The sequence below is a fragment of the Centruroides sculpturatus genome, unplaced genomic scaffold (genome assembly GCF_000671375.1).
Source record: "Centruroides sculpturatus isolate CEXI.00-Female unplaced genomic scaffold, Cexi_2.0 scaffold554, whole genome shotgun sequence".
Classification (NCBI taxonomy): Eukaryota; Metazoa; Arthropoda; class Arachnida; order Scorpiones; family Buthidae; genus Centruroides; species Centruroides sculpturatus.
The window spans coordinates 65478-76391 of NW_019384851.1; the positions used below are offsets into that span (position 1 = coordinate 65478).

The following is a 10914-nucleotide window of genomic DNA, read 5'->3' on the forward strand; positions in this document are numbered from 1 at the left end:
CTCATGGAATCATCTGAAAATGATCTGATTGCCATTTTCCTTTTTGGATTCTGGAGAATTTTACTTTATCTGGAATTATATGAATGTTATACAAAAATGAGCAAGCATAGCCTAGATACACAATTAATATATTTGTTATTTTTTAATGCAAAATCTGAAGTAACATTAGATGTGGGTAACTGTGAGATTGGGATAAACTGTCTTACTATTATTCACTAAGTGCTTAGATAAAATTTATTAAGCTTAACATAATGTCTTAACATGAAATGTATATCCACCAAAAGAAACCTAATTAAACAAGCAAAAAATCTACTTGTACTTTTCTGAATTCATGTTTACATAAAGTTAAGAAAAGAGTATAAAATTATTAAATCAAAAAGTTCCCTTGTCAAATGTGCCACATGACAATAAAATGATTTAATCTAATGGCAGTGATTTATGAACTGAACTGTTATCTCTACTTGGTATCTGTGTTTTTCCAAAGAGATCACCATGAACCATGCATCTAAGGTTTTATATAAATTTGAATGTTTCACTTTCTGTTATTTACTTTCCCCTAGTAAGTTTATAGTAAGACAACTCTGCAAATGTGTAGAAGCATCAGGTCTTAACAACACACAGTATATTGCACTACAGAAAGCTTTCATTGTAAACACATCTTGTATAGGAAATTTTTTAAAAAACAACAGATAAAACAACAGTAAGTATTATTCTTGAATAGTACATAATTATAGCAATAGTTTTTCTGCAATTATGCATTGACTTTAATCCAGCATAGCACTAGGCTTCAATAGTACCTGAATAGGACGTAATCCACCAACACTATATAATAATAATAATAATAATAACTCTCCCGTGGTCACCACCTGGTCGTGGTGGGAGAGCCCAGTAGTTTTACAGATCCATAGGGCAATGCAGGCNACATTATAGACATATCCATTCCAAACACTCACAATGTACAAAACACATGCACTGAAAAAATTAGCAAGTACACAGAACTCGCCCAGGAAATAAGGCATCTGTGGAGGATGGACAGGGTGCTTATTGTATGTGTTGTTCTCTCCTGTACAGGTGTGATACCCCACACACTACATAAAAGCCTGGGAACATTACAATTGAGTAGAAATACATACATCACACTACAGAAGGCCACTATATTGAATACATGCCACATTGTTAGGAAATTCCTGAATACAGACACTAACACACTTATTTAATTTTAGTTTTGCTTTGGTTGCTATGCCTTGACTCTGGTCTGGCATAGTACACAGCCACCGGTGTGAACCGAGTATAACTCACAAAACCCAACATAATAATAATAATGATATGGTAAAATAATAGCTTTTTTATGTGTAATAAAATTAACCTAAACTAAAATTGCAAAGATTCAAACCTATATCATCTGGCTCCAGTACCTATCACCTTATTTACTTAGCTATTGCTGATCAGACATGAAATTTCCAAAGATTTATAAAATAAACACTCAATTTTCAGAAACATTTGAGAAGTGGGTCCTAATATTTGGATGAGGAGTTTTGTGCTTAGGGCTACATGCTCACCAAGTGTCATCTGAATCAGAGACCTGAACATTTGTCCTTCTCCTTGTGACAGCTTAACATGTTACTTTTGCTTTCCAGATGCCAAACTGATAAGGCTACTGGTACCTGCATTAATTAGTAAGTAAAACTGGTGGCAATAAATATTTTGAAGTGGCAAAATAGCAATATTTTAAAATTTTCCAAAGCAACCCCTGAAACTTGTAAACTATTATTCCTTAAACAGAATTAAAGAGACTTGAGATTTTTGATAAATTATCAGAATATAAAATTAATACATATTTTATAGGTATTGATACTGAAATTAAATAAAGAAGCACCATACAAGAGGGACATATTCCGTGCTCCTGGACATCAGGGAAATATGAAGAAACTGATTCATTTCCTTCAGCATGGAAGGCTTATAAATATTGATAATTTTTCAGTGTATACTATTGCTTCAGTATTGAAGGTAATTTAATATATAATCATTAACTATAAAATTTAGTTTTAATTATAAATTGAAATTGATAGGATGGAATTCATACTAATTTTTAAAAATCTACAAACATCAGTTTAATTGGAGTTGTTTAAAAGAATGCATGCATCTATTTACATTTTGGTGGATGGTATAACTGCATATTATTAAATGTATTAAGCACAAACTTTAGGTAATTTTAGGTTAAACAACTGAATTTTATATATGTAATTTATATATTATTGTCAAAACTTTGTATGCAACCAGAAAAATATGTTAACAGTTGAGATTCATAACTTGAATATGGCATTTTCAGTTTACATATAATTTCATTATCTAACCAATCAGAAACAAATTTAATCATATATTTCAGTATACTTTATCCATAGTAACCTTTCCTAATTATTTCACTACTTACTTTTGATAAATTTGACTAATTAAAAAAGAAAAAAAAATAGAATGAATTATCCTATCCTATGAATTAAAGTTTCTCACTTTAAAAATTTATTTTGAAGTCATTTAACTGAAAATATCTTTGGTATAGAAATTTCTTCGAAAATTGCCTGGTGGTATCTTTGGTCAAGAAAATGAGGAAGAATTATTCAGTATAATAAATATAGAAAATATAGATGAGAAACGTGAAAGAATTCATCGGTAACTATAAATTTAATTTTTTTTTAAAATTTAAATATGCTTCATTTTTATAAATATAAATTATATAATTTAGAATTGCTGATCATCAAGAAATCAGTAATTTGTATGAGTAAAAATTCAATCTTTAAAATATCTAACATCTTGATTTTGTACATCAAACACAACTGACAGAGGAAATTATTACCACATGTTTATTTTATTTCTACTCAGTTTGTAATAAAATTCCTTTTAATCTCTCTGCTTCATGACAATGATTTTATGTAGTTTTACAACTGCATACACAATGTTGAATGAATTTGTAGAGGAGATAAATTGGGTTGATTAATCTTTTTGTGGATGCATACCTGTATTATTTTTTTATATGCATACTAGCAGGTAAACCCAGCATTGCCTGGACAAAGGCTTGACCAGTCTTGTTATTTTATATGATAGTATGCTCCACAAAAGCAAATCAAATATTTTAAAAAATAAATTTATTATAATAATTATTATTATAATTTAATATAATATACTGACTGGTTTTTACTATAGCTTACAGTGACCATAAACAAAAATGTTCAGTTTCCTTTTGTGCATGCATGTTGATATGCACAATAAATGAATTGAACAGAACATAATGCTTAGGTAACTCCAAAGCCTAATGTTGGAAATTTCTTGCTGATAGAGTTTAGGCTTAAGTTATAAGCCTAGTTTCCAATGTTTAAATCAAATGTTTTAATCCAGTGGATTGAATGGAACCTAACGCTTAGGTAATGAAAGTCAAGTCATTGTGCATGCATGTGGAAATCTGACAGACGGACAAAAGCCCTATCATAAGCACTTCTCCACTACTGTGTAACTTGCTAAAAACAAACATTATTTCATACTTCTAACCCTTCTATTATATTATATTTTATTATTTGATTTATATAACTATAAAGATTATCTTACATAAGGGTTAGATTGTTCACACCAAGTGAACAATCTAACACAACTTGTCTTCAAATAATAATAAAAAATAAAAAGAACCATCGGATGAAAAATTACAAATCTAGCACATTTAAAAATTTCTTTAAATTGTATACAGTAGAGGAAGAAATAATTTTGAAAATGTGTTAGATTGATCTCTTGGTGTGATAAATCTTTACATAGATAATCTTTGTAGTTATATAAATCAAATACTATAATACAGTATAACAAACATTAAAACAAAAACCATATAAAGAAATTGGTTATTTTAGCCTACCATTGTCATGGTAGGCGATACTTGGGTGGTATAAAATGGCACCATTTTATTGGTCAAATAGACAGCAATTGAAAATATAATATATTAAATTTTTAAGATACTATTTTTTTTTCTAATATCAGCTGTAACAAACTGTTCATCCACAACCAAATATCAAATGGTAATCTACCAATGAATCAAATATGAAAAATACAGCAAATATTTAAATTCTGCACTCTGGAAAACCACTTAAAACATATTTTATGCTGGCCGGTAATCTCTTATGCAATATTCATATTTGAATGATACCATACCACTAGATATGAAAGGAAGAAGGGACTGTTTTGGAAGGAGGTTGAAGTTAATTTGACCAAAAGTAGTTGTTGGCTTCCTGGAAGTGAGGATGGTCAGCAACTACCCATTAATACTTGTCTACTATTAATATTTGAAAAATCATCCATGTTGGATAGGCTGTGATGGCCCTGCTCATGATAAAAGTTGCTAACCTTAATATTCAATAAAAGATTTGATATAAAACTTATTCTTGCATTTTTACGTAATTTCTTCTTTAAATAATTGTTTTTATGTGATCCCATAGAAAAATTGGTGAAACTAGGTTAAAGTAAAGCTCAGCAAAAACATCTAAGTAAAGGAAAGTTTTGAAAATTGTGGCATAAGAATAGTGGAAGCAGATTTGACAGTAAAACTCAACATGTGAATATAGTGCACATTACACAAACTACAACTACAGGAAATTTTGGATGAAGCAATCTCACCATGATAATAAATATGAAAAATAAAATAAACATCAGCACAGAAAGACTTTATACCTTAAAATTGTTGCATATACTGTACATTAATTTGGAACATTAAAACATCTTTAAGCAGTACCAGTGAAGGAAGTTTGGGGCAATGGGTTTAATTTAATAAGGAGAGATGAAATCTTGGGTGGGGCTGGGTGTCCAGTTTTATGGTAGTTAAGTTTGTCCATGTGAATATTGTATGTATAGAAAAATATTAGAATTGGTTTGGTTTATTTGATTATGGCAATGCGAAACGTGAGCGATCTGCCAAGGAGGATGCATCTCTGGAAGATCTGGGATGCATGGTTTAATTGCCTCTTGAAAACTGTATAAATTCATTGTTTGTCTGCTGTCTGTCCCTAATTTTGAGAATGAATTTAGATAGATGAAAGTTGAGATCAGATATGGAGAGCTTCGGAAGCCCAATTAACTATATTTGAACTTTTGAATGAAACCAAAAGTCATGTTGTTTCAGTTAAAAAATTTGGCCCCAAACAGAAAGTGAATATAATAAATGTATATATTTTTAAATTCATTTTTGTAAGAATTATATATACTTTATTAGCTTCTTAAATTTTGCCAATAGATAGCACTTCATGTAAAGTTAGAAAATTGAATGTTGACAGAAATTGATATGTAGAAATTCATCAATATTTTGGAGTGATGAGACATGATCTAATTCAGAAGTATATGAACATAACTTCTGAGTTTTGTAGCAATTGATTGAATGGTCTAAGCATCCATAGCAAATCCATCCTCTTTTACTATATATATATACTTGTATGACACTTGTTTTATCCAAGATTGATAATTAAATTTTAAAATGTAGCCTAGAACTTAAAAATAATTTTTAGCAGTTTTGTGAAAGTATTAAACTTTGCTAGACCACTTCATTTTTAAAATTAAATCTTATTTTCAAATAAAAAATTAAATGAGTCTGAAAGTGTTCTCAAAAGTTTCTTCACTAAATTATTAATAGTTCACTTGAATCTTTTTTAACACAATGAGTTTTTATTTTGTGAAGATTTTGATTCATCTAAATGATGAATATAAATAAACTGATATTTTCATACATATTTTTCAGGTTAATCACTTCACTTCCAGTTGTTGCTCAACACCTGTTGGTGCTTTTATTTGGAACATTCCGTGCCATTGCTCAGGCAGCAGATCGTGCTCAAACTGGCATGTCTTCTGAAGCTTTAGGAGTCAGTGTGGCTCCAAGTTTTTTTCAATCTTGTGTGAGTGATGGAAAAGTAGCTAGAATGGAAGATGTTATTAGATTTAAGGTATTTTCTTATATTCAAAATTAAATTGCTTTATGAATTAAAGTAGGAAATTATTTTATTACAAGATTAAAAGTGCTAATGTTAAATGATTTTGTGTGTGTTGAATGTTTGTTTTTTATACGAGGGTCATTCTAAAAGAAAAGAACGCTTTGATTTGACATGCCGTTCAGTTCTCCCACACCCTCAACTGCTGCATCATAAACCTTCCCATGTTTTTGTGCCAGTCTGATGCTAACAGCGAGCCACCAATGATTGTTTACTGTTTACAGTGTGACTTTGAAATGTGTGACAAAATTAAAGATCCTGCCAAGAGTGAGGTTCGTAGTGTAATACACTTTTTGAATGCTAAAAAAGTCTGCCCTATCAAAATTTACAGACAGATAACTGAGGTTTATGGTAATGTGATGAAGCTTCAGTTCGAAACAAACAGTAGGGATTGTTGTCCAGAGGCATTGTGTTTCTTTGGGATAATGCACGTCCGCATGCTGCATCGCTGACGAAGAACTTGCTTCAGCAGTTTTTGGGGGAAGTGGGAAGTTTTTGAACATCCATCTTATAACCCTGACTAGGCTCAGAGATGATATCTTTCCAAAAATTGAAGCATTTTTTAGCTGGGAATCACTATGGAAGTGACAATGAACTGAAGGCATAGAAAAGCTGATGTTACACTATGACAAATGTTTAAATTTGTATGGCGACTATGTAGAAATATAGCTAAGGTATCGTGTGTTGTAAAATAAGTTTTGTTTCATTATCTTAAATAAAAATATCTAGAGAAACAAACATTCTTTACTTTTAGAATGACCCTTGTAAATTACATTACATTATGATATTTGCATAGATATCATGAAAACACATTTCTAATATTTTGCATTATTTTATGTGAATATACAGTACTATGGAAATTAATGGTAACAACTCTCAAAAAAAACTTTAATTTATACAAATTTTATCAGAGCACTCACATTTAGTATATAATGTAATCACATTGTATGTAAACAAGGCAAAAAATTGCATAATAATAATAATATTCTTTTGCACAGGATGTGCTATGTATGTTTTACACTTTGTGTGTGTGTGTCTGTTATCAAACAATAATTTTTTTTATTCATGCAGTATTTGCTTAGTTTTTAGATTTACTATTTATGTATTGATTTTAAAATATTAATTTTCCAATTAATATAGAAAATAAATTTTAATTCTAGAAAATTTAATGTTTACTTATAACTTTAATTTAATGTTTTTCAGATAAAATGACAAAAATCTTGTTCCTTATTACATAAATAATAATCAAAATTTAACAATTTAGAAATATATCTTTTTAACATAAAAAAATCTGCATTACACATTTATACTAAGAGTACAAAAAGTACTTTTATGATTTGTTACCAGTTTTTATTTTATCATTGGTATTTATTTATTTTTGTTTGTTTTATATTTTAAGGGATGTTATTTGTTTTTATGATAAGTTATTGTAGGGAGTGGAAATCAGATGTCTGTCAAGACTTTAATGTAATGAAATAAATAAATATGATAGTTGAAAATTTTAATTATAATCATCTAAACACTGCTATGTTATGTTTAAAAACAATCATTATTTTATTGAAACTATTTTCAATATTTAATTTTTTAATCTTTCAGATTGCAACTAGAATCATGAAATTTTTGATAGATAATTTTGGTGTTAGTAATTTATTTGGAAGAGAGAATTATGAATATTATGCACGGATTACTGGCCGGATTTTGAAAGTGGAAGAAGATTGGATTTTTGCATTTCGCTACCCACCGGATACACTTATTTCACGTAAGAATTATTGAGAGTTTATTAAATTTATCTGCAATTTTTTTAAAACATTGATAAAAATAATACTGCAACTAACTTCAAGTATTTATTAATTATATTTATAATTTTAGAATTAGTTTTGTCAAAAGTTCTTTAAATTAACAAATGAAAGCTAGATTCCTTTCTTTTTGAATAAAAAAATTAAGATAAACATAATTAGTTTCTTTTTGATGTTTACATAGTACTTACTGTTAACTCTACAGTGGTGATGTAGCTATAACAAGGCTCTGCCTGTGAATTTTGACGTCTTTATCTATTCCTTTGGAAATTTATACATCTATAATCCTGTTAAACAGCTTAACATATTAAAAACAAAACAGAACAGAAGTTTCTAGTAAGATTTATTTCTTAAATATTAAGAGAAATTCTCTCTCTCCCCCTCCAATAACACACTAAAAATGAAGCAAAAACATTTTTTAAATCCATATAAATATTTCTCATTATTATTATTTATAATAATAAAAAATTTGTGTTATAAAATTAAGGATTTTTAATGTTTCCATTAAATGAGGTATTTCCTTCATGTTAGGTACAGTACAGTACATGGTACATTATATGAAAATATCAATATAGGACTTCTTAGTGCCTTATTTGATTAAACAAATATTGAAGTAAATAGAAATTATGAATGAAATATTTCAATTAAAAAATGAGTATTATCTTCAATAAATTGAAACTTTGTTTCTCAATTTTAGATAAAATATGAGCAATATTTAATGTCATTTTTATGAGCAAATAACGTATTAAATGAATCATAATAAAAGTAATGAAATATATTCTCTTATTAAATATTCCTTAAAATGAATCATATCAATGTACATTGTAACAAGATTTCATTGTGATATTGTGAATTGTCTGTTTTTAAAAGATGGCCATCTTAAGTAAAAAGGGATAAATGGGATGAAACAGTCAGAGCAAAAGACCTTATAATTCAGCATTATATATTTATAGCAAATGAATATTTTCAACTATTTTAAACAGTTGAAAATATTTTCAACTATTTTAAACAGTTGAAAATATTTGTTTTAAATTTATATGCTGAATTATCAGGTCAGTCCATAAGTTTGTGGGTATTTTATGACCTTGAGAAAAATCTTGTTTTGCTGTTAAAAATGCCAGTCTAATGTGATAGTTTTTACACTGAAGTGTTAAATTGGATCTCATACATATAATACTGTTCAGAATTAAGAACATTTCAGTTGTTTATTTTCGTTAAAATGGAAGTAACAGATGAATATAAGAGACATGTTTTATACTTTTTATTTTTAAGTGGTGAGAATGCTACAAATGCAGCCAAAAAATTAAATACTGNTAGATTATTTTTTTCTGTACTACATTAAAAATTAAAATTTATTTGTTTGTAAGTTTAAAATAGATCTTTATTAATTATATATTATTAAAAATGCATTAATAAATAAAATACAGAACAGGGAATGGTAATTCATGGTTTAGCCTAGTGACAAGTAGATTCGGAGACAAGTAAATTAGACTTACGTCACCTCTTCTGGAACCAATTACCGACATAAGGCAAGGTATACCTGTACTGCTAAGTATCAGCATTATCAATATGATTAACTTTTTGGCAAAGGCCTAGTGTTTTATTATGTATGTGGTTTCCTTTAGCATCTGTCAGTCATATCATGTACTGTACTAAAAAGCTTTGTCTTTGAGGTCCATCTGTGCTTGATTTTATATTTTTGTATTTAATTATATTTTGTATATATTTTTTCCTCTTGCATATTTGAATAAATTTTACTGTTTTTAGGTTGTACCATAAAGTTTATTAAAACATAATGTATATAAGGTATAATTAATACAAGGTTTTGAAAAATTGAAACATTGCATTCATTGGATAGAAATGCCCGAGGGCACAATTACTGAACTAGATCAAATATTAAGTAAGAAATTTTTTAGTGTTTAGTGCTACTGACAACTGGTTTTTTTAGGATGTATTATAGCAGTATTTAATTGGAGAATAGTTTCAGAATTATTGAACCAGATTAGGAAAAGTATAAATACACAATAAATTATAAATTTATTTTCGAAAAGCTAAACATATCCAAAAGTTGGATTATTTTTAGCTTAGATCTAAACTAATTAGACCAAATTCTATAATTTAGCAAATAAAGTTAGGTGGTTTAATTACATAACTTAGAAATTCTGGAAGAAAAGTGACCTAGAGGGTTAATGCACATGGATGAAAAAGACAAGTGATATGAAAATTTAGCATTTGATTTTTTTAATTGTTAATATTATGGACAGTTTCCTCATGCAGTCATGTTTGTTACACTTCAAATATCACAATACCACCATATCTGAAAATAAATATGAAATAAAAATTTTATTTAACAATGTAAGAGTTAAATCTAGAGAGACTTGTTTTCATTAAACAGGAAATGACATCACCATTTTTAATCTTGTTTTATAAGCTTCAAACGTGGGGAATAATAATAATAATAATAATAATAAACTCAAAAACATTTTCAAGAAAATCAAAACACACACAAAACACGACATCACAACACACACATTACAGAATACGTCGATACACTAAAACAAACTCTCAGCCAAAGCACGTAGACTCAAACGATACAAGACATATACACTACAAAAACAACAAAATAAATTATTCACAAACAATGAAAAACTTTTCTACAGACAAATCAGTACCAAAACAAATATTGAAACACAGCACAGTGGCACACCAACAGAAGAAGAACTCACAACTTATTGGTCTTCTCTTTGGTCCAATGCTGTTACACACAATGCTGAAGCAGGCTGGATCGAAGAGGAGAACAGAAACTTGCACAACATACCAACTATGCCCTGTGCTGAAATAAACATACACGACATTCGCTACGCTGTTAACAGAACACACAACTGGAAGACACCTGGTGTAGACAACATTCACAATTTCTGGTACAAAAAGTTTACATCACTGCATCAGGAACTAGCTAAACATCTAACACACATCATCGTCAATCCACAAGATATGCCAAAATTTCTTACTCGGGGCATCACCTACATGAAACCTAAAAACAACAAAACCACAGACCCCACACAATACAGACCAATTACATGTCTTCCAACACTCTACAAATTATTGACATC

The 10914-nt window shown here is 28.8% G+C and overlaps 1 protein-coding gene across 2 annotated transcripts in view; it reads left to right on the forward strand.

Annotated features, from left to right (window-relative positions):
* The first annotated feature begins 1826 nt into the window (after window positions 1–1826).
* Window positions 1827–10914, forward strand: part of LOC111630490 — a 27950-nt gene continuing 18862 nt past the window's right edge. Inside the window, exons 1-4 of one of the 2 annotated variants that reach the window (XM_023374600.1) lie at window positions 1827–2007; window positions 2558–2667; window positions 5759–5960; window positions 7602–7764. In XM_023374600.1, coding sequence (XP_023230368.1) covers window positions 1921–2007; window positions 2558–2667; window positions 5759–5960; window positions 7602–7764 — 562 coding nt within the window. In that variant the 5' untranslated portion in view covers window positions 1827–1920. The remainder of the gene's footprint in view (window positions 2008–2557; window positions 2668–5758; window positions 5961–7601; window positions 7765–10914) is intronic. The other variant, XM_023374599.1, reaches the window with a different exon arrangement.